Source organism: Saccoglossus kowalevskii, chromosome 12, assembly GCF_978046115.1.
Source record: "Saccoglossus kowalevskii chromosome 12, keSacKowa6.1, whole genome shotgun sequence".
NCBI classification, from domain to species: domain Eukaryota; kingdom Metazoa; phylum Hemichordata; class Enteropneusta; family Harrimaniidae; genus Saccoglossus; species Saccoglossus kowalevskii.
This window is the reverse complement of record NC_140652.1, coordinates 35,351,732-35,378,180: the sequence shown is the minus strand read 5'-3', so window position 1 is coordinate 35,378,180 and position 26,449 is coordinate 35,351,732. Positions and strand designations below refer to the sequence as shown.

At 34.5% G+C, this 26,449-nt stretch overlaps 1 protein-coding gene across 2 annotated transcripts in view; it reads right to left on the bottom strand.

The window, feature by feature from the left end:
• LOC146735761 (uncharacterized) overlaps nt 1-25,609 on the bottom strand; it is a 31,892-nt gene extending 6,283 nt beyond the window's left edge. Inside the window, exons 1-6 of one of the 2 annotated variants that reach the window (XM_085506612.1) lie at nt 25,290-25,609; nt 13,000-13,256; nt 10,861-11,007; nt 10,453-10,616; nt 7,810-7,834; nt 2,041-2,253 (exon numbers count right to left, since the gene is read on the bottom strand). In XM_085506612.1, the coding sequence (XP_085362738.1) occupies nt 2,041-2,253; nt 7,810-7,834; nt 10,453-10,616; nt 10,861-11,007; nt 13,000-13,222 (772 nt within the window). In that variant the 5' untranslated portion in view covers nt 13,223-13,256; nt 25,290-25,609. Of the gene's footprint in view, nt 1-2,040; nt 2,254-7,809; nt 7,835-10,452; nt 10,617-10,860; nt 11,008-12,999; nt 13,257-18,280; nt 18,371-25,289 lie in introns of those variants that run through there. The other variant, XM_085506613.1, reaches the window with a different exon arrangement.
• Nucleotides 25,610-26,449: the final 840 nt, after the last annotated feature.

The following is a 26,449-nucleotide window of genomic DNA, read 5'->3' as shown; positions in this document are numbered from 1 at the left end:
TTTTGCTGCATGTACTTGCACAAGAAACCACTCTTCCAAAGGTGAGAAACACTATAAATTTCTTGTTTGTTTTCCTTTACCTAATCAGTGTGTTCAATTATGGTGTGTTCAATTATGATGTTGTCAGTTTATTAATATAGAAATAGAGACCGGTAGGCATCAAGAAATTAACAGGAAAATAAGATTTTGTAATTTATGCTACAGAGAAATTGGCGACAAGTAGCATTTCTCATTCAAATGTCCGAGACAGTCTGGGAAAACACTCTCTACCTAAAGAACTATCCATGTATCTGACTCTCCATAAATTCAACAAGTTACTGACTTCAAAACAGGCTGTTGTTGTCAGAAGTCTTGCATATTATATATATATATCATGCATTTGAACTAAAAGAGAGATTGTACAGTATGTTGCTATTTTTTTTTTTTATTAACTCGCTGCTATCATGTTCACTGTATTTAATAAGGGGCTGGTGGCCTGAATTACGGTCATATACATAATTATAACGATAATTCCATCATTAGTATCTTAATAACTAATTGCATAACAACATTATACACCGTTAAAGTCCTATTATAAACCGCGGTTTATATTACAATGTATCAATTTAAAAATTGGGATCAAAAGCTCAAGTTTGGGGTGCGGTTTCTATTACGTACATATTGCAATCGCTAAATGGGCGTGGTCATTTTTTGTCCACAACACATGCACAAAACAAACAATACACTGTACAATCTCTTGAATAGGCATCGGGGAAGAGTGAAAGGCCTTATTTTGGTTATAAAATAGTCGTTACGAAATGTTGAAAAATTACAGTCAAGCAAAAAAAAATTCAACATGATACAAAAAATACTCGGTATTTTTAATGTAATATGCATTTATTTTTTAATTTTCTTGGTAACGAAAAGTATATTCTAACAGAAGTTTCAAATAAAAACACGAATGCACTGCTTAGTAGCAAATGAACACATAACGGTAGCTTGATCCGGCCATGCTGCGGGTCACAAGTGAATAACTTACTTGTTTTCGAAGTGTTGATATTCGTGATTATTATTTAGTAGTGATTACAATAACGCACGAAAAATAAATTCGTTGAATTGTTATAAGATGCAAGTAAAATTCAACTTAGTTTCCCCGTAAGTGAATGATTTCAGTCACATGTAAACAGCCGATACGATATCCGCCATGTTTTTGAATGCTCACGGGACGTATTATTGATCGGATAGGTCAAGTCGCTAATTAACCAATCAAAATGCTGGATGGTGCCCACGTGTCTAAATTACATAGCTCATTTAAATATGTTAATGACAGTTCAGCGACCTCATGGTGAACACGGAAGAGATTTACCGATAATGTAGTGCGATCTTTTGCCTTTGATTTCCATGGGAAAACGGCATGATTTTTTTTTTAAATCAAAAAATTATTTGTTTTCGAAAAATAAATTATTCTTCAATGCTCAGTTTAACACTTTTACGGTGATAAAAGCTCATTGTCTAAAACTTACGAAACACAGACGTATTCAGAAAGAGTATTGACAGAGGTCGCCGCCAGAACAAAAGCAGTTTCATTGCCTGTCTGACATCTTATCACCGCTGAACAATAAATAGGTGTGAATATTTTTAGCCATGTTGTCGAAACAAATGAATAGGATTAGGAACAATGCCGTTTTGGAACAGCTGGTTGAAACAATGAAGTCAGTCACGGTCTTGTTGAATTGGGGGTGCGGTTAGTAATAGGTACTTTTCAAGTTTTCAATTTCTGTTAAGAACTCTTTAACCCCGAAGCCGGAATTGGGGGTGCGGTTACTATTACGTATGCGGTTTATATTAGGACTTTAACGGCAATATTCTTGCAGCAAGGCAACAACAGTTCACAAATAATAAATGAAATAATAATGTAGGATTTTGTCCCTACTATACAAGTTCAGACTAGTAGTTACTTTTTAAACTTTTTGATGATTCAATTTAGTTTTCTATGGTGGGTTAATGTTGTTAGTATTTCATGTTTTAAGTCATATGGGACCCATGTTAGCAACACAATACCTGTTGATGTTTGATCATAAAGTTTGTGGTCAAAGTTTGTCAAGTTAGCAACATTAGCATCAGTTTGTTCATCAAATCCTAGGGTTGTATAATACGGTGCATCAGTTGGCTCTTTGTTTTCCGGCTTTTCAGTTGCTTCTGATGGTTTGGTTGACTCATCTCCACTTGTTGTCTCTTCATTACCCTCTTCAGTTGACTCTGAAGCAGTTGTTTCTAAAAATTTAAATTGGCAATAAATGTAATCAAATATTTTCATGCATATGCATGTCAAACAGTAATCATGTTTATCTATTAGTATGTCTGATTAATTATCATATTAATTTTATATATCACTTTACATCCCTATATCACTTTTTTTTTTTGCATCTGAATAGCATTTTATTCCATTTGTATTTAAAATAACAATTATTTACTTCATTTCAAGTAGTGTACATTATAACATTTATTTGTCACTTGATGAAACTTCACCTATGAAGTGTTTTTTCAGGTTAACACGTTTTGTGCTCTATAAATTTCAAAAAATAATAATCAACCATGAATTACTGGTAATTAGAATTGTTTATCTGTCAAAAACTTTTATATAACCATGCAAAACTTTTATTATAAACTGTCCTTCATTAAGTAAAAAATCATCTGTGTAAATCTCATGCAAGGTCAATACTTGAGTCAGCGACTGAGACTGGTTAACAGATTGTATGAAATATTGTCTTTGCATGCAACTACTTCAAGACACACCACATGCATTATTATAACTATAGACAAATTGTAATGCATTGGTTCATTAATTTTGGATAACCATTACTAAATTTAACATTCTACATCTTGCTCTGATGCAGTTGATAACGACGCTAATACCAAGACCCAATAAGAATGTGCACACCAATTTTACATGCCTACTCTAATACAAACAGGTATGCATTAATTAACAGGCAAGTTATATTAGTGTTGCAGTTGCAGCATTTAAATAAACAATAGTATACACAACAATTCATAAGTGTGTAATTATGATGAACTGTTACTATGACAAATACAAATGAAATATTAGTAAGAATCACATGATTTAAGAGATTACAAGTCATTACATTATAAAACAGAACAATGACGGTGTTATAATAGAGGACATGATCTTTCACAAAAACAAAATAATTCTTAAAAGCATCACTAGGGGGCGCTTCAAGATACATATATACCACAGCCATCCTCTACTGAAGATAATTTGCTAACAGCACCCCCTAGATCTACACACATGTACTGATACATTTCAACACATTTATCAGTGAGTGAAATATATAGAAGATTGTGTAATATATAACTGTGCATTTGTAGGCGTGTTTTTCAGTGATCTCAGAGCACATACAACAATGACACAGCACATTCATTTATAATGTATACAAGTTAAAGCGAGAGGGTCGTCACCTGCGCACGCGCGGGAATTGAGTCCCAAACATCGATAACAACACACGCTAAAAACGCAAAGGCTCATAGGTAGACGGTTGTTTGTAAACAATGACACGTTATGGCCATCTGACATATGCGTAGGTGATCACTCCCCTGCTTGAAAATGAGTTTCATTAAAAGGTGTGACGAACTGATGTGGTATGACAAGTTACAAGCAGTTAGTGTGCCAAGTATGAATGATTATGAGAGATACAAAATTAACCCTTTGAGCGTTAAAGTCATATTTTCTCATATTTTCCAAAATTTTAATCAAACCTTTAGCAGTCAAATTGTGACCATGTTGCCAAAAAGTATCGCCAAAAAGTATCACCAAAAATATATGATGATGTTCAAAGTGTTAATGTATCACTCAATAATCTAGCAACTGTATTGATTCAATGACCCACATGGACACAATGATTATTTATTGTTAAAGCATTTGTGACAATTATTCAGACTGATAGCAAGATTGCTTGCAACTTTGCGAAAGACCTAGCATTTGCTTTTTCCAGACTTTAAAGAACAGTTGCTGATGGCTCTAGTTCATAGGGATGGTCAACATGATGATTTTAAAATCAGACGTACCCATTTTTAGTAACTTGTGTATTATAAAACACATCAAAATAACCTGTTTGTGTATTCTAATGAACATGTATCATTTTGAAAAATGTACCTTTGTCTATTATTATAATGTCAAATGCACAATAAAAGTATTTTCCAAAGTTGAATGGCATCTTGTCTGAATAATTCTCTGAACCGAGAAGCAAACTTGATCACAGATAATAACAAATTGCTGACATTAAAGGCTACATTGTTAAAGGCAATAACATTTGATGGTGAATGAGTAGATGATGATAGGGTTAGTAAACTCTGATGTGGCAGTGGTCGGCACATCACGTGTTCGTAATTCACGTGAACAAACGATGCATTTTACTCAAATTGTGTGCACTGCAATGAGTCCCATATCAAACAGGAAGTGGTGTTACGACCACCGCCATTTATTAAGGATGTGTGAGAAAGCAACAAATCTAAAAGCATCAAATTTAATTTCATCAAAGCAAAAAAATACACACAATTACACGTATGGGTCATTTTGAGTAATTTTGCATGTGGTTACATCCGGTATTATGATACAATGTGGATTAAAGATGTTGTATGACAAAATATTAACTAATTTATGCTGTGTTACTAAATTAATGTATATGTAAAGAGGTTCTGATCAAATTGAAGATTACATTAATGTTCTTAATGCTATTAGAATACAGAAAATGGTAATTGTCATTAGACAATTTTTTTTCAGTCCGAAAAATCAGGATTTGCTTTTCTTAATATCTGAAAAATTTCCTCTCTCATGTACGATGAAGTCATCTGGTTATTAATATGAATATTTTTAACATTTAAAAAGAATGTTTAATTCAGGAAGTTTCTAATGAGATAATAGTTCAAATTTGAATTTGGCTCACACTGCCTTAATATTGGTATGTGCATGTTTAGCATAGACTTAAATATAAGATAATCCATATCTGTATGCAGTTATTATTCCTAATGCCTCCAAAATAAAATATGTTATTACAAGGTAACTCATGAGTTATCCTCAATAAATAACATTAAAAAGTTTGTAACACATGACAAAGGTACTGATGTGCAGTGTGCCCTCTAACGGTCTTCAAGAAAAATAAAATTGCATGTGACAGTTTAGTTGACTAGAGTCAAAAACAAAAATGTTATGCTATCTAAATTTCTTCATTTTTTTTTTAAATGTGAATTTCATTTTTTTCATAATAGTGAATGTTTTTCTGTTGTGGGAATTATCACAGTAAATCTTTTTACATTAGCGATGCATTATATCTACTTAGAGGGCACACTGCTGATGTGAGCGTTTCAGTTTGCTTACTCTTTATAACAGGAGGTGTGACAGACTGGGTAACAGAGAGGATGGATACTTTAACAGAATTTGTCTTCAAAGTTGAAGTAGGAAGAGCTTCAGACGTTGCCTGAGTAGGTAACTTATTAACACCAGCTTTAAAAATAAATATAACAAAAGACGGAATTGAAATAAAAGTTCCAGTACCACAGTTGTTCCACAGGACACATTCAAATATTTCACACATGTCGTATATGCAAGAACTGTAATGCTTCAACATTTACTGGCAATGTAATGTTATAACATTTTGTGTATATGTCATTATTATACACCTGTCATCGTAATGCCACCAGTTACAGTGTGCCGTAATTTTGCTGTATTTTATGGTGTATTTTCACCCTACCACAAATGTGAATTCCAAATATGGAACGATTACACACATAAGCGTCCTCTAATAATAATAAAAACAAACATGGCTGCCACCAGGGTTTGACCGAACTCCACACAAAGAAGTTTGCTGATTCTGTTCTAAACTTTTTGGATTTCGGCATTCCCATGAAGTATCATTGGGAGGAAAAGATGTATAATAATAAGGTTATTACGAGGATACCGTAAAGTATGCACTCAGACAGTATGCCGTTGCATCTGCACGTCAGTCAATACTCCTGTTGTACTGTTTTCGTGCACACTTTTCGGTATTCTCATAATAACCTCATAGTATTAAGACATGATGTATTTCAGTCAAAGGCAACATACACATGAAATCACTTAACAAGTTTTGCATGAGCCAAAACTACATCACTTCGATAACAGTTTGTATATCGGTGCAATATACATTAGGCATTTTTGTGTATATTCACAACTATCAGACATGTATAATAATACCAATACATGATTTATTGACACTCATACACAACCATAGAACTTACTTGTAGTAGATTTAACAGTTGTTTTAACTGACTGTGTACTGGTACGAACAGTTGATTGTAAACTACTTATAAGTTTACTACTTGAATGTGTGCTGGACTCATGATTTAATGTTGTTTTATCATGTTCCATGGCAATAGTTGTTTTCTTGGCCGTACTCCCCCCACCAATCACAGCTGTAGTCTCTGCATGCTGTGTGACAGGCACCGCTTGTGTAGGTACATGTGTAGATGCCTTCTCGGTTTCAGCATGCTGTGTGACAGGCAGTGCTTGTGTAGATGCCTTCTCGGTTCCAGCATGCTGTGTGACAGGCACTGATTGTGTAGATGCCTTCTTGACAGTTGTTGATATAGCTGCTGCATCTGTATGTTTTGATAAAACTGTGCTTTCTGTTTTCCCAACACCAATAGTATGAGTTGTAGGGGTTGTACTAATTCTACCTCTCCCCGTGCTATTTGTAACTTTCCCTTAACAGGTTCAACAAATAAAAAAGTACCCATTATTCAGAGACAATCGAGACTTACGCAAACCTCTCAGATTACAGCCAGATTTTTAAAATACTTCGTACAATGTATATCAGTAATTTGAATAAGTGGTCGTAAAATTTTGATGAGCAAATAGTGAGGAAATCCTTGTCATATTGTGCCAGTCAATATAACACCCCACCTCCACCCCCATCTCCAATAAAACAAACCTTGGGGTAAGTGAAATAATAGGAGCAAATTGGAAATGCTTATTAACTTCATGGCCAAGTCTATATACCACTTTAACAACTGTCTTGAGCTTGACCATGTCCATGAGAACTTTACTTCTAATTTCCTCTTGGCACAAATTAATGGTGAAGCATTTGAAATCAAGAATATTGTTATAATACATGACTAGTATGTATCCAAAACATTTTGTTTATACTTTCTTTTTAATATCGAAACATTATTAATACCCCCCCCCCATTAATTTCCAATTGTGGGTCCTCATCTGTTTCATTACAGAGTTCAACTTTGTCATCTTTCGCAAACTAAAACCTATATCAATTTGTTTTGAATTTTTTGAATGCTTGCTGGTATATAATTGATTGCACTGTATATAGCAATGTAGTTTTGTATAAAAAATGGGTAACAAGAGGAACTTGCGTATGTCTCAATATACATGTGAAAACTTTAAAATATGAAATAATGCAAAAATCAAAAGTGGAATTTCTGAAAAATAAACACCAGACATAACAAGCAGACATGCACATGCAGAGATGCTGAGTGTCAGTAACACTCGTTTTCACATGATTCTTCATAAAGTTTTAAAACTTTATAAGATTGTTTTATTAATTTACATTATTAAAATCAAATAAGTATCAGAAGAAAATCAAATAGTAAAATACTTATTAAAAGTTATGAATTATGACAAAAAAATATCTAAATATATCTTCATATGTTATAACAATTTGACAGATTACATACAATAGGTTAAGGAGGAAGAAATTAGTAATTTAAAATCAAATTAAAGCTAAATTTAAGAGTTTAAAATGTGATTATTGAATATTTTGTTACCTTCGTTTTCTGTTTGTGTTTCTTCCTGTAAAAACAAAAATAAATTAAGATATAATGATAATTACTCAGGTACTCTAATATTGATAATGTTAAATAACAATAATTTTCATATTTTTAATAGGCTGTTGAGCTTGTTTATGTTTTGCACAATGAGTGGTTGGCAGGAACGTGTTGTTCGCACCTGATAATAAAATAGGGGAGCTGGTACTTGTCCATATTAAGAAAGCAACATATGGACAATAAAATTACAGCAGATTGTGAGCCTGTGTTGATTGATAGCGATATTTTTTATCTGACATGCTGGTTAGTAAAAATGTAAACAATGATTTTACATTGCAATGCCTATAAAGGTAATTTCTAATAAATAATGACATAACATGCAGCAAAATGATAACTTTTCAACTTTCTGAGATATAATAATTTCAAATTATTTCAAAATTACAAGTGATTGTTTTGTGTACTATTTTGGAACACTTTTTCATTAAACAAATCATTGTTAATGACACAGTCCCGTCCAAAACATTGTGATCTGACATATTAATTTGATGCTAATGAAGTCATTGAGATTAGATTGAAACCATTAATAGAAGATGGATTTGTAAAAAATTATGATTTAGTGCTTTTACACGAGAATTGGACATTGGGCAGTCATATTGAATCAAATGACAAAAATAATGTTCATGTTGATGTATCTATTGGTATACTGTCTTTGTACAAAATTTAAACAGAAATGTTCATTGCGTTCATGGGAAAGTAGGCATGGGTACCATGAAAAACAAAATGGCCACCAGTGTTCACCTATAACCAGATATGTATGATCATTATACCAAGTTTGATCTAAATCGGCCCAGTCATCTCTGAGAAACAGCTCCCGACATGTAAAAATGATGATTTAGCGCTTTTACATGAAAATTGGGCGTCGGCCAGCCATATTGAATTGAATCACAAAAATCGTGTTGGTGCAGATGTATCTCTTGGTATACTATCTTTGTACAAAATTTAAACAGAAACGTTCATTGCATTATGGGTACCATGAAAAACAAGATGGCCGCCAGTCGGCCATATTTGTTCGAATCCCAATATAACCCAATATGTATGATCATCATACTAACTTTGATCCAATCTGCTGCGGACACGTTTAGGTATCAGAAATAGCAAATTTTACATACAAAATGGCCACCAGTCGACCATTTTTTTCCGATCATGCATATGTAAGATATTATGTATTGTCTTCATGTAAAGTTTGAATGAAATCCGTCAATGGGTGTCCGAGATATAGCTACGGACAATAGTACAGATGGACGGTCGGAGCGGGAACTAATTAGCTGAATGAAATTTAATGTTGTTGTTGTCCCTCCTGACTTTTTGATGATCATATAACATGCACAGATGTTTGATGGTACATATACATTGTAGTACATTTAACTATTTTGGACTACACAACAGTTTGGCTGTTTGACCATCTTCCTATCAGAGTACCCTTAAGGCAAAGAATGAAGTAGGGGATGAGAAACATTTTATAGTGTTATAACTGTCAAATCAAAGAACAAAGATCTAGATTCCTTGCAGCTCTATACATCTATGCCCCAAAGCTGGAAGATTTTAGCATGGATGAATTATTTCCTATTATTGTTTCAAGTAATGATTTTTTCATTCTTAGCATTTTTGCAAAATTTATTTTCCATATTCTTGATATGCTTTAGTACTGTAAGTTTTTGTTGTTCTGAATGTTTTGTTTTGTTATTGGGCCATTCCAGTTTATATCTGCCCCCCCCCCCTCCCTGTTGATGAGCTTGTGTGCTTACTTCATACAGGGTATAATTTCCATGGGTGTATAAGTCATACAAAGTTTTATTTCCAAATCACCATTCACCATACAGAGATGGAAATCCAAAACTGTAGTTCCTACTTATGGTATTGATGAGTTCTTTTGTGCCACCATACAGAGTAGAATTTCCAAATATAACTCTTATATGCTAATTTACTAAATTCAAAATTTTATATTTGACAATGGAAATCCAAACTAGTCCTGATTCACTATATTGATGAGCTCATTCGTGCCACCATCCTTATCTAATTTCAGTAATAACTATTTCATACTGGCCCAATCAAGTTTTCAATGGTACGTTCCAAATAAAAAAAAATTCTATCTATCACTATGTCGACATAAAGCAGCAAAGATTACACCACAGACAGTATAGGGAAAGGTTTTTCACTAATGAATGCCCCATGTCACAGTATATCATCCCAAGTTGCCAAGTACTCAATTTATTGACATCTACGTCATAAGTTTATAGCACATGCAAACAATAACGAGTTGGCATGCAAATCATTTTGAAAATTGGATAACTAACATATGGTGGCATGAATTCTGTAATTCAATTCCTCCTGTTACAATTTGGTTATTGTTATTCTCAATGGTGTCATCAAGAAGGAAATATGCATGTGATTTAAAACATGTACATAGAAATATATGTAGTTTAAGACTTCTATGAGGAATTGTGATACTTTTACATCAATGTCTGCAGCAATACCTTATTAAATCTAAAGAGTTGTAATTGGAAAGAAAGAAAGAATGAAAACAAAAACTACAAAAGATGATTTTCAACAGCATGATGATGTTAGTATGCAATACTAGCTTACCTTTTCTGTAGCTGTTTTCTGTGTTGTAAAGGTTGGCTTAGTTGTGATATGAGGTTGAACTGTCGTATCATCATAATCCCCGTCACTAACTCCTCCAACTTCTTCTACTTCAGTAGCTCCTATGTGTTCTTCTCCTTCGGAAGTGTTGGCAGTTGACGTTTCATCTTCAAAACAGCAAATAGATATAATTTCAATATAGCAATTACTATTATCATCATATGCATATCATTTTCCATGTTTGGGTCAAATAACAGATCAACGAATGAAAGCGTGACTTCAGCACAAGCCAGGTGGGTCCCAATTAAGGTGAACGCAATTGCTGTAATCCCTCTGCAAACGCATGCCGAGATCCCATAATGTGAACGTATCAATTGTTTTATTTTACTGTCATAAGTTTTTCTAACTTACCTGTAAGTGTAGTTCTGACCATCGTCACTGTTGTAAAATTATCCATTGTTGAAAACACACACTGATCTAATGGATCACACTGGATTAAGCTACATGACTGTATTTCTTTCTCTTTATCATAGTTGAACACAGCCACGGTACATGTAGCTGTAACAATAAACAACAAGTCATTGTCAATGACACGTCCCCGTTCCGTTCATATTTGAGTGACATATACATTCAAAGCAGATCATGACCGAAATGCACCTGCATATGTACAACACATTGTGCTAAATCTGAACAAAATCCATCCATGCATGACTGAGATCCGGTTCTGGAATTGTGAAAATACGTGATTTTGATGCATTTTCGGCCTTAAAATGGCCATCATTCCTCTATTGTTAAGCAGATCATGAAACAAATGCACATCTCTATTTGTGACATGATGTACCATGTGTGTGTGAAGTTTGAACTTGATCAATCCAGACATGTCTTGGATACGGATCCAGAACTGAATTCTTTAACAAAATGGCCGCCAGTCGACCATTTCGAACTTGATCCGAAAAAAAAAAAAGACGTGCATCAAGGTCCTATTATGTTTAATGTATGTACCAAATTTGAACAAAATCCATCCATGCATAACTGAGATACGGGTCCGGAATGGTGAAAATGTGCGATTTCAATGCATTTTTGGCCTTAAAGCGGCCCCCATTTGGCTATCGTTAATGAGATCATGAAACAAATGCACATACATATTTGTGACATGATGTACCTTGTGTGTGTGAAGTTTGAACTTGATCAATCCAGACATGTCTCCGATACGGATCCAGAACTGAATTCTTTAAAACAAAATGGACGCCAGTCGGCCATTTCGAACTTGATCCGAAAAAAAAAATGACGTGCATCAAGATCCTATTATGTTTAATGTATGTACCAAATTTGAATGAAATCCGTCCATGCATAACTGAGATCCGGGTTCGGAATGGTGAAAATGTGCGATTTCAATGCATTTTCGGCCTTAAAGCGGCCGCCATTTGGCTATCGTTAATGAGATCATGAAATAAATGCACATACATATTTGTGACATGATGTACCTTGTGTGTGTGAAGTTTGAACTCGATCAATCCAAGCATGTCTCAGATACGGATCCAGAACTGAATTCTTTAAAACAAAATGGCCGCCAGTCGGCCATTTCGAACCCGATCCCCAAAAAAAAATGACGTGCATCAAGGTCCTATTATGTTCAATGTAAGTACCAAATTTGAACAAAATCCGTCCATGCATAACTGAGATCCGGGTCCGGAATGGTGAAAATGTGCGATTTTGATGCATTTTCGGCCTTAAAATGGCCGCTATTCGGCTATCGTTAATCAGATCATGAAAAAAATGCATGTGCATATGTCCCATATAATGTGTGATGTATGAGTGAAGTTTGAACTTAATCAGTCCATGCATGTTCGAGATACAGGTGATCACGGACGGACGCACACAGGGCAAAACATAAGTCCCCGTTTTCGGACTGCGTCCGAACGGGGACTAATAAGCACATGTAAAGAGTATGCTAACTTTTACATATACATTTCTGTATACTTGTGAGACACTCAAATTCATACGACCTAATTGTTTACTACATCACTTACCAGAAAATCCGTGGAAAAAATAAATTTCATTTATTACTTGTTAGGCTAAATTACGGTCCCAAATGGGGAAACTATTATATACACGGTCCAAAGGGGAACACCCTAGGGTAACATTTTCTAAGAAAGTCCAGAGCGATCACGCACTCGAGGCCTGTAGTTTCCATTCTCCCAAATGTTTCTGGTGCACTACAGGAGGTCGCTCGGAAGCTTGATTTTCTGGTAGGTATGATTAGGTAAACAAACAGGTTTGTACAACCCTAATAGTTATGATTATTCGTTCATTTCATACATGTCTAAATATCAGAAAGAAGAAAATTTATAAAGTTGAGATTTTAATTCCAACAAAAAAGATGTACTACATTTGTATTCCCCATAATCTGGCACATGGTGAACAAAAATTGTCATTATGACAGTTTTTCGAGTGGACTGCTTGACTAAGCACCCAGCCACCTAAAAAACATCACTTTTTTTAGCTTAGTATCCTGGGCACTAAGTCGAACGAGTACAGAAGTATACTCACGATAACTTGGGTCACTACAGCATGTTGTAAAACACTCTTCTAATGTGTCAGGAAAGGTTGAACCCAAAAACTCTGCACCATTCATCTTAGAAGCTTTCAGCTGAATGACTGTGTTTTCTTCTACAGTTTTATCTAAATTACACGTATCATAGTCATCTTGGCTTTCAACTGATAACACTAACAACGCAAAGACGAAGAAAATCTTGGATGTGACCGGCTTCATATTCCTTTTATTGATGTAATATTAATTAATCAAGCTGCAAGTAGAAAAGAAATTGACTGTTAAATGATAAAATATCATCAGATTTAATTAATCTTTGATTGTCTGAATTTCTGATCCAAATCAACATTTCTGGAAATGAACTCTAATTTTGAAGCCAATAGACAAAATGTGTGTCAATTTTCAGTTTTGACTAACAAAATTTTGGCTATTTTTATCAGGACAAAATTTTCTTCAGAACAAAAATGCAGACTATAAACGGGACTATTTTGTGAATTTGTGATGAAAAGAGGGAACAGGTGGTGAAAAGGTTAACCCAAGTCCTGATGCCTTGATTTCCTCACTAACATGCCAAGTACAAATGTTGTGAAAGAATTTCCAGTCAAAATAAAATAATATGTCATTTTTTCCCTGCTTTCATTATTAGGAGTTAATGCCAAAGGGATACCAACAATAAAAACAAAAATAAAAAGGACAATTTTTAAAAGTCTGAAATATGAAGGAAAATTTTTGTACTGGTTAAATTATTTCTTCATATCTAGGAATTTTGCTCAGTAACAGAAGATGAAAAGTAATATGGTATTATTGATATGAATCCTACTATTGTTAAAAAATATTGTCAAACAAAGAACATTTCATAGCAAGTTTCAAATTTTCCAAATATACAATTGAAAGTTCTCTCCCATAATGCATTGCATATATAAAGTGCAGAAACATGCTTAGTAGAGCAAAATTTAGCTTGAAGAGCCCGGGTGATCAGCCTTAAAGGACGAGGCAATATGAAATAGTGAAAGTGAATAATTTTACAGTAGGTTTAAATTTATGAAGGCTTGCAAAAGTTAACTACATTCTGAGGGTAACTCAACATTTAGCTACCTTATCTCCATCAATGTATATTGTGTATAAATTGTACAGTAAAAAATAAGCTGAAATTTTTACATCAATGACACCCACTTTATGAAAAGGCAAAGCCAGATGATAGCCAGCGAGGTAGTCAAGTTATACTCAGAATTCACTAAGTTTACTATTAAAACTTTTATTACCCTTTATTATAAAAAAACACACAGTTGAAAATGTTTGACTTTTTTCACATGATGAACAATATAGTATGGTTACGTCAGTTCTTTGGTAGTAAGCTCTTGTAACAGACATTATTTCAATGCTATAGTGTTTTAGACTAATTAAAGGACATATTTGTCTATTTTTAAGGTCACTTAGACAGTGAGATAGAGAATCCAAAGATTTATCACATACTTAGAATACCCATGGTATATTGCGACTCAATGAATTTTTAAAGATGATTGGTAACAAGAGAACAGTTATTTAAGATGGTGACCATCGCCAAGGTTGAGATGAATTTCATTAATGGTCAATATCAGTGATTGTTTTTGACTCTAAACATCAAATCAGTTAAAGGTATGTATAATTACTGCCGAAATATAGACATTTGTACTATCAAGAAAATATTTGCCAATCTAATGTTCGAAAAATGACCTCTTGATACAAAGGATGTCTCATATGCCCAGTATGCCCTCTAAGAAGTCTGATTTTGTAGGGATCCTAAGTTGAATTGAAGTCTCCAAAAATGGGGTCAGCTTGTTGACTGCTGGGGAGAGTCTTCAAGAAAAAAATAAAGATTGTACATGACTGCACTGGTTATACAAACAAAAATGTAGTAGCCGCTGATGTTCTTTATTTTTACATTATTTTTGTATTTAATAAAAAGTGAATTTCATTTTATCAAATTCTATAACTATACTGAGATATACTGAAGTTTAAAAATTCAAAATATCAACAGACAATTTTCTGTTGTGTCAATGATGCGCCTACCCAGTGAGAACTGACACTAGTTGCGTCACTGCAAATCTCTGTACATCAGTGCCTCATCATATCAGCTTAGAGACGCACTGCTATACACATACAATGAGTCAGTGTATAAATAGACAATTTAAATATCACACAGATCTCACGTGATGGTTGAAATGTCAATAACCACCTGTCACACCAACCATATAATAAACCATATGCTAATCTCTTGTTGGCAACAACAAATATTTTATAGTTTACAAGTCCCTTATTAACCCTTTATTTCAGCTGACTAGATTAGAATAATTTTCTAACAACAGAGATATAACACAACTATATTCATTAACTTCCAAAACCACAGTGATCATCACACATTGTATGTCTTAATTACATATAAACAAATCATGCACTATGACCGCCAACTTTTAAGTTATAGCAACTACAACTGTTCTATGATTTAATAACATTTTACAAAAGCAACCAACTAGCTGCCTTAAATCTCTGTTCTATCAATTTTTAAATCCACTTAATACAGAAGCATGATAACTTTTGTGGCACTAAATGAACACATACAGTGTTAGTGTCTGAGGATTCTGTGTTATGCATCACATAAGCAGAAACTACTAGTAGACAGCTGGAAAGAATAAAATTTGTATCTATACATACCGGTACATGTCAGAGGCCACCTTCTCATATAAAACATCCAGTGTTTTAGGTACACTCTACTCAATTTTGGTAGTTTACATCACTCAAATATTATAAAACCCTTTGAGCAGCCTAGCGAATTGAACTACTACATTTGTACAAAGTTAGGAAATTTTTCCAGATTCAGACCAACTCACCAACATTTTTTAAATAAAAAGGTTGAAATACAAATATTTATTTGATGTACATGTATGACATCATGACCAAGTTAGACAGAATTCATTATATGTATGACATCACCAAGTTAGACAGAATTCATTATATGTATGACATCACCACCAAGCTAGATAGAATGTATTACATGTATGACATCATGACCAAGTTGGACAGAATTCATTAAATGTATGACATCATCACCAAGTTAGACAGAATTCATTACATGTATGACATCATCACCAAGTTAGACAGAATTCATTACATGTATGATATCATCACCAAGTTAGACAGAATTCATTACATGTATGACATCATCACCAAGTTAGACAGAATTCATTACATGTATGACATCATCACCAAGTTAGACAGAATTCATCACATGTATGACATCATCACCAAGTTAGACAGAATTCATTAAATGTATGACATCATCACCAAGTTAGACAGAATTCATTATATGTATGACATCATCACCAAGGTAGACAGAATTCATTACATGTATGACATCATCACCAAGGTAGACAGAATTCATTAAATGTATGACATCATCACCAAGTTAGACAGAATTCATCACATGTATGACATCATCACCAAGTTAGACAGAATTCATCACATGTATGACATCATCACCAAGTTAGACAGAATTCATCACAAGTATGACATCATCACCAAGTTAGACAGAATTCATTACATGTATGACATCATCACCAAGTTAGACAGAATTCATTACATGTATGACATCATCACCAAGGTAGACAGAATTCATTACATGTACGATATCATCACCAAGTTAAACAGAATTCATTAAATGTATGATATCATCACCAAGTTAGACAGAATTCATTACATGTATGATATCATCACCAAGTTAGACAGAATTCATTACATGTACGACATCATCACCAAGTTAAACAGAATTCATTAAATGTATGATATCATCACCAAGTTAGACAGAATTCATTACATGTATGACATCATCACTAAGTTAGACAGAATTCATTACATGTATGACATCATCACCAAGTTAGACAGAATTCATTACATGTATGACATCATCACCAAGGTAGACAGAATTCATTACATGTACGACATCATCACCAAGTTAAACAGAATTCATTAAATGTATGATATCATCACCAAGTTAGACAGAATTCATTACATGTATGATATCATCACCAAGTTAGACAGAATTCATTACATGTACGACATCATCACCAAGTTAAACAGAATTCATTAAATGTATGATATCATCACCAAGTTAGACAGAATTCATTTCATGTATGACATCATCACTAAGTTAGACAGAATTCATTACATGTATGACATCATCACCAAGTTAGACAGAATTCATTACATGTATGATATCATCACCAAGTTAGACAGAATTCATTACATGTACGACATCATCACCAAGTTAAACAGAATTCATTAAATGTATGATATCATCACCAAGTTAGACAGAATTCATTACATGTATGATATCATCACCATGTTAGACAGAATTCATTACATGTATGACATCATCACCAAGTTAGACAGAATTCATTACATGTATGACATCATCACCAAGTTAGACAGAATTCATTACATGTATGACATCATCACCAAGTTAGACAGAATTCATCACATGTATGACATCATCACCAAGTTAGACAGAATTCATTAAATGTATGACATCATCACCAAGTTAGACAGAATTCATTATATGTATGACATCATCACCAAGGTAGACAGAATTCATTACATGTATGACATCATCACCAAGGTAGACAGAATTCATTAAATGTATGACATCAACACCAAGTTAGACAGAATTCATTACATGTATGACATCATCACCAAGTTAGACAGAATTCATCACATGTATGACATCATCACCAAGTTAGACAGAAATCATTAGATGTATGACATCATCACCAGGTTAAACAGCATTCATTAAATGTATGACATGATCATCAAGTTAGACAGAATTCAATACATGTATGACATCATCACCAAGTTAAACAGAATTCATTAAATGTATGACATCATCACCAAGTTAAACAGAATTCATTAAATGTATGACATCATCACCAAGTTAGACAGAATTCAATACATGTATGACATCACAAAGTTAAACAGTATTCATTAAATGTATGACATCATCACCAAGTTAAACAGAATTCAATACATGTATGACATCATCACCAAATTAGACAATTCATCACATGTATGACATCATCACCAAGTTAGACAGAATTCATTACATGTATGATATCATCAAGTTAAACAGAATTCATTAGATGTATGAATTATACATATCATTAATACGCAAACTATAAACACTATAAAAGACCCCGAGTTAAAATTTGTCTTGCAACAAACACTGAATGACTCACAAAAACAGAAACTCACAATACAGAATGCAGCAATGTTTTCACCTCCAAGCTGAATTCAAAAGAACCAGTTTTACAGAAGACCACACAATGTACCAACACATTGTGCAAATTTTGTTATGGTTATTGAATATTTACATTTTAATATGTGAGAGTCAAAGAAGGAGAAACAGATGGCCAGGGGAAATACAAAAGAGCTAAATAGTCCAGCAACTGTTGCCACTTTAGATATAAATAAATAAGTTGTCGCTGTATAATAGAAAGCATGAACTAATGTTACATGTCAATTCATAGGTATTCAATCAAATTTTAAAATTTCAGACAATTTTTTTAAGAATAAATATAGATTTCTTTAAATATCAATACATAAAATACAAATTAGCCATATAATAATATATACATGTATATATGTAAATAAAAGAATACAACTGTATGATTGCTAGCATGCTCCTAGCCCTTTGCCAGTTACCAATGGCATGGCTTCCAATAAACCTTCACCAGTTACCAATGGCATGGCTTCCAATAAACCTTCACCAGTTACCAATGGCATGGCTTCCAATAAACCTTCACCAGTTACCAATGGCATGGCTTCCAATAAACCTTCACCAATCACCAATAGCTGGGTTTCTGCTACATGTAATTATTCACAAATTTCTAATGGCTGGCATTCTACTAGTCCATTGCTAGTTACCAATGGCATGGCTTCCAATAAGCTTTCACCAGTCACCAATGGTAGGGGTTTCGCTAAGCTTCACCAGACACCAATGGCTGGTGGGCTTCCACTAACCCTTCACCAGTCACTAATGGCATGGTTTCCAATAAGCCTTCACCAGTCACCAATGGTAGGGCTTCTGCTAAGTTTCACCAGTCACCAATAGCTGGGTTTCTGCTATTCCTTCACTAATCTCTAATGGCTGGCATTCTACTAGTCCATTGCCAGTCACTAATGGCATGGTTTCCAATAAGCCTTCACCAGTTACCAATGGCATGGTTTCCAATAAGCCTTCACCAGTCACCAATGGTAGGGCTTCTGCTAAGTTACACCAGTCACCAATAGCTGGGTTTCTGCTATTCCTTCACTAATCTCTAATGGCTGGCATTCTACTAGTCCATTGCCAGTCACTAATGGCATGGCTTCCACTAACCCTTCACCAGACACCAATGGCTGGTGGGCTTCCACTAACCTTTCACCAGTCACTAATGGCATGGTTTCCAATAAGCCTTCACCAGTCACCAATGGTAGGGCTTCTGCTAAGTTACACCAGTCACCAATAGCTGGGTTTCTGCTATTCCTTCACTAATCTCTAATGGCTGGCATTCTACTAGTCCATTGCCAGTCACTAATGGCATGGCTTCCACTAACCCTTCACCAGACACCAATGGCTGGTGGGCTTCCACTAACCTTTCACCAGTCACTAATGGCATGGTTTCCAATAAGCCTTCACCAGTCACCAATGGTAGGGCTTCTGCTAAGTTTCACCAGTCACCAATAGCTGGGTTTCTGCTAATTCTTCACAAATTTCTAATGGCTGGCATGCTACTAGCCCATTGCCAGTTACCAATGGCATGGCTTCCAATAAGCCTTCACCAGTTACCAATGGTAGGGTTTATGCTAAGCCTTCACCAAACACCAATGGCTGGGCTTCCACTAACCCTTCACCAGTCACCAATGGCAGGGCTTCCTCTAAGCCTTCACAGGTTACCAATGGTAGGTCTTTCGCTAAGCCTTCACCTTTACCAATAGCTGGGTTTCTGCTAATCCTTCACAAATTTCTAATGGCTGGCATTCTATTAGCCAAGTGCCAGTTGCCAATGGCATGGCTTCCAATAAGCTTTCACCAGTTACCAATGGAACAGCTTTCACTAACCCTTCACCAGTCACTAATGGCTGGTGGGCTTCCACTAACCCTTCACCAGTCACTAATGGCATGGCTTCCAATAAGCTTTCACCAGTTACCAATGAAACAGCTTTCACGAACCCTTCACCAGACACCAATGGCTGGTGGGCTTCCACTAACCCTTCACCAGTTACTAATGGCATGGCTTCCAATAAGCTTTCACGAGTCACCAATGGTAGGGCTTCTGCTAAGTTTCACCAGTCACCAATGGTAGGGCTTCTGCTAAGTTTCACCAGTCACCAATGGTAGGGCTTCTGCTAAGTTTCACAAGTCACCAATGGTAGGGCTTCTGCTAAGTTTCACCAGTCACCAATGGTAGGGCTTCCAATAAGCCTTCACCAGTTACCAATGCAAGGGCTTTCGCTAAGCCTTCACCAGTCACCAATGGTAGGGCTTCTGCTAAGTTACACCAGTCACCAATAGCTGGGTTTCTGCTATTCCTTCACTAATCTCTAATGGCTGGCATTCTACTAGTCCATTGCCAGTCACTAATGGCATGGCTTCCACTAACCCTTCACCAGACACCAATGGCTGGTGGGCTTCCACTAACCTTTCACCAGTCACTAATGGCATGGTTTCCAATAAGCCTTCTGTCAGAAATAGATTTAATCATTTATGTAACTTTATACATTTACATGAAACTCCGAATGAAACCAGGTTGACATGACTAAATTTCTGGTATTGTTGCATGTTAGCTCGACCCCAAGCAAAATTTCGGGTATCTTCGGAGATCACGTGGGAAGTGAACGACAGAGAGAGCAGACCAGGTGTACGAGTACCACGCAAAGTTTCATTGTCCGGGAACACCACTTTTACATGAGACAGTCCTTCATGAACACAGCGTTAGATTACAGGGAGTGCCAGACGACTAATACAGGTGTGTTATTTCATGGGCAAGTTCCTAATTTATGTCATATCAGCAATGGGCCATGTCATCGTTTTTGTCGGCATGGTTGGCTTGAGACGTATCGCTGTGTACTTCCAGGGAAATAGCCGTAAAGCCTGAGTTGGTTGGTTAGGAAGTGAGTTGAAGACGGATAAATAACCGCAGTAATTAAGTATCGCTTTGTGGTATTCGCAAATGCAGATTCTGTAATGAAAACGGGACTGCGAAAGAAATCCTAACTGGACGCATCTGCAGGCGACCCCTTGCGTTAAAGTGAAAACCAGAGCGGAATCACTCCGGTGATTATGCTAATTAACAGTTGTTGACTAGCATTAACAATGAATCAGAGTGCAGCTGTATACGTCTTATCGTATCTATGTTAATTACGTGACCTTACACTTCTGAGATCCCGGCGATTTTGAAAGACTGCTTAATATACAATGGACATTTAAATCCACTTGTTTTCAGTAAACATGGATGAAAGTATCTTTGCACTTAGAAAGTTAAAGTATCCACCTCTGCGATCGAATCGAAGCAACCTTTCACCTACCCACTCATGAATAATCAATGACATCATGAATAATTAATAGCAGACAAATGCCTGTAGATGCGTCCAGTCGGGATTTCTTTAGCGGCCAGGTTATTAATTTCACAATCACACTAAAATGACTAAAAGAACAATTAATTATTTCTTTTTGTAAAACAAGAAAGAAGTCACGACTTTGTCAGTCTAGGTCGTGTACTGTCTCCATTGTTTACCTGCTTTCATTCCACGTTGATGCTTACTGCTCCGTGCTTCGAGAGACAAGATCGCTGACTATAATAAAAGACATACATCGCCAAGAACTCTAGATAAGTGTATCACTTTATTGTTAAATCTTTTAGTGCTTAAACCATTGTAAGAATTTATGAGCCCACCAAGGTTGTAAACCATTGCATGGTAACATATTTACATCTTGTACTTTCCATGTTCTTGTTGATGATGCTTGGATATAAATATAGTCTGTGCAGCTTGCTTTGAACTCAGTTGCAATTGTCATTTTGTTTCGTTTTGTTCATAAAGTGGCGACCACCACGGCTGCTTTTCCGCCATTTTGTGACACCTTCACTAGTTACCAATGGTAGGGCTTTCGCTAAACCTTCACCAGTCACTAATGGCTTGGCTTCTGCTAACTAGTCACAAATGACAGGGCTTCCACTAACCCTTGCCAGTCCCGAAAGGTCACAATTGTTATGCATGTCATAAATTAAATATAAAATATTACAAAAAGATTTAAATGTATTTTGATTTAGAAATTCAATTCCATAGCACCCTCCACTGTGTCTGGTTAAATGTGGTTTTGGCCGTTGATATATTATTGATTTATTTACAAGTACTATAAATGAAAGTAAAATATATTATCCCATACATTTGTGTCATTATTTGGTAATTGTTCAACCTGAGAAATATAGGGGATGGACTTGGCTTCACTTATGCCATGATGAAGGCCAATTCAAGGAAAGTATTTTTCTCAAAAAAATGTATTGCCTGTCACCAATCACAGGGCTTCTTCTAAACCTTCATCAGTCACCAATGACTGGGTTTCACTTATGCCATGATGGCTAAGTCCCATTCAAGAAAAGTATTTTTCTTAAAAAAAATTCATGATCATACATAAAATTGTCCACAGAAAGGTAACATCAGGAAAGTATATTGGAGCATATTTTAAGTTACTACATTTGCTAAATAAATCTGAAAAATATTGCGATGTATGTCTTATCCTCATGTTTGCCAAGAAAAATAACATACTGTACTAGCCAACATGACTAAAAATATTTAACCAGGTCTACAGTACAGTGTAACTTGAGACTTGATATAGCTTGAAGGTGACTTGAAGCTTAGCTTGCTTTTAAAAAAACCAAACATTGTAAATCTAAATTATGTAGCAAAATCTGCCTAAATATTTCTCATATTAGTAACATGTATAGGTAAATGATACTCGCTTTAAAACTTGTAAAACGTAATACATGTAGTTAGATGTTGAATTGCCAAAGAGGGCACAATTAAATCTGCGCTTGTTGAACAGAATTTGCCAAAATACAGTGAAAAGGTGGAGGCTAAATATGTGGACTTTGGCTGGTTAAGGTGGTTGATTTGTCTTTTATGAATTATGCTGACATTAACACATTAAATATCCTATAACTGTATGCTGCTCATATTATGAAATTGTTAAGGCCAATTTTGAATAAAATATTATTATTATTATCTAAAGGTCAAATTCCTTACACTGAATTTTGTCTATAAAATTCACCAATATGGTTCCTTGTTATAAACACTGGTAAAGCAATATTCCATATTTGCATACAAATTATGTGTACAGCTCACTGCAGTCATTTCTATTGTCAATATATATTTAGCTTCACTGGTTTGATACTATAGATAATACTACCGTACATTACTATAAACCACATAGCTTTGGTGATTTTAGCAAAACTGGAAAAAAGTTGACATTTTATGTCTTTAATAAGTAACCATGACGATCACATTATTCTATCCTCACAAACGCAGTCATAAGTATAATACATGTAAAAAAGAAAATGATAAAATTAAAATTCAAAGTTTCCAGTAAGTATTAAGCGAATATTGAATAACATAAAAATTGTCTAATCCTGTATTATTTTATTGCACAGACATTATTTTCCCACAAAAATGTTAAACAAATAACATTATGGATGTGTTTACTAAGACCATGGCCCTGAAAAATGTACTGTTTATTTTATAAGTTAACTCAATATTACAGTGAGCAGTAGTATAAATATAGGACCATGAGGTTTAGTTGGATAAACTCCAAATATTCATTAGTGTTCAAATACAAGGAAGCCATGAGTTCCATTCTATGTGTAGTACAATATAGAACCTCTTATATCTTCAATATTCAACATTTAGTTATGCCATTCAAAAGGCCCCAGTGTTAGTGTATCAAAGACATTTATGTAAAAACAAATGATTCTTAAAAAGAATATGCTGTTTTCAGATAAATTTGTTACGATCACTGTCAATAAACTGACCTTTGAACCCCACAGAATCAAGTACGTGCCTATCACCCTGTTCATCAAGCGTTCAAAGTTAAAAGAATGTTTTACACATAGATAGTTATATATATGTTTAAAGTTTCTATTTTCTTTCAGAGCAATCATAACAATGGCTACAAGTTTTGAAAAAAAACAAACATAAGTTTTGAAGGTTTGTTTTGCAAAAGTTACAAAAGTTGAGAGTTTTGAGAGTACAAACTAAGGGTCAATTGTGTTCCATATTTTGTGTTTCACTGTTTTGGACTTGGTTTCAGGACATATTGTCCATGTTTAACAAAAACTTAGTGTAGGTTTTTAAAAGTATTAATCTATTGAGTCAAAGTTAAGTTTATTCATCACGGAAGAATTTAGAACATACAATTGTTATTGCTATAAAATGCTAAGATTTTCAGGAGACAACTTACATACAACAGGCACAATTATACAACCAACTTTAAATAAAATACTGCCTAGATTTAAACTTTTTAACAGTAATAAACAAAAGAAAAATATAAGCATGTGAACAGACAGTGGTTTTCTGATATTTAGGGTATCACCTAGATTTCCATTTTAGCATCACTGGATTCAACAGTTTTCAGGGTATGGTTTTATTTTAGAACAGCTTTAGGAAAGACCTCGATTTCGACCCTCTACCTGATATTCGTGGGAGGTGGGGAGAGGGGGAGGGGCTGCAAAAAGAATTCTCTCCAAGCTTTAAATAACATTTAAAGGTTCACCAATGACTCTAATTCAAGCCACTTCCTCCAGTGTCCACCTACCCCAATACATCATGTAGTTTACAGTATCGACCGACAATTTCGCCAAACCCTCACCACGTCACCACAGTGACATCAACTTGAAAGTATTGCTCGGAAATGCAGCTTAGTATAGTGAGGGAATCCACACAAAAATAGTTCTGTGTTTGGAGAAACGCCGACCATTGGCTTGAATGTCATAAAACAGAATTTACAGTATGACTGATAGGTTATCGGTTTTCTGTTGGATTGATGATTTCGATAGATTAATACATCGATGGTAACCGTGTATACAGTGCATCGTATTTATAAGGATGTATTTACGTGGAACTCGGGATGGTGAATTGTGTGTAGTTAGGATAAAAACAACTCACAGTAAAAATTTTAAACAACAGTCATCGACTTCTTGATTTCTATGTAAAAGGAAGTTATACTCACCTAAACTGGACAGCAAAATTACTAAATAATCGTTTAAAACAAATTATGTAGTGGAATAACGACGACAATTCAGAAGCACAGCGCCATTTTGGATAATTTGCATAAGAAAGAATTCCGGAAATTCGAGGTCACGTACGGAGGTCAAGCTTTAAAACAGACGAATGTAACAATAAGATAGAGTTCCGTTTTCTCTCTTCAGATTTTGGATAGATTTCCTGTCGAAAACGGCCAGCAAATACAACAGCGTCAATTAAAGCGACTGAAAAGATGTGCGTCACGACGTTTGAGTAAATATTATCCCTACCAACTGTTACAGGTCCAGATTTGCATATCATTGAGTGTGACCATAATTCATCTTTATCGGAGCATGCGCAGTTACTCAGTTAGAATGATATCAAATAAATGCAGAATTCGAGGAAATTAATGGAGGGGGCAAGGGGGGACAGCTGGTACAGGTTACAAGAAATAAAAAAAAAGGCATTTCACGTTTTTACAGAAAATAAAATGAAAGTTCCATTTACAGTGAAAAATAGGTTTTTACACTTACAGATAAAGCAAATTCCTAATTATATTTTACATTTTTAAAATATATTTGAAAATTTGTGTTTAAGAATCAAAATTGGAAATTGCGTACGAATTGCAACATTTAATGTGGAAAATGCTTCATGCGCTTACAAAAAACAAGATATTTGTACAAATTACGGACGAATATAATCACTCATCACACGAATTTGCGTTTTTTTTTTATTTATTTGAATTACATTATTACGAGAATAAAAGCAATTGATTACAGCTTACGGAAATACCCCTTGCCGACTCTCATTAATAATTCGAAACCAGATTGCTTTAATTTAATCATGTTGATTCAAGCAGGTTACATGGTCACAGAACTGATTGCATTAATAACCTTTATTTTGCTTTATTTACTGTATTTTATTATTTTCCGATTTATTGTTAGTTATTAGAACTTTTATTTATTTATTTATTTATTTATTTATTTATTTATTTATTTATTTATTTATTTATTTATTTATTTATTTATTTATTTATTTATTTATTTATTATTATTATTATTATTATTATTATTATTATTATTATTATTATTATTATTATTATTATTATTATTATTATTATTATTATTATTATTATTATTATTATTA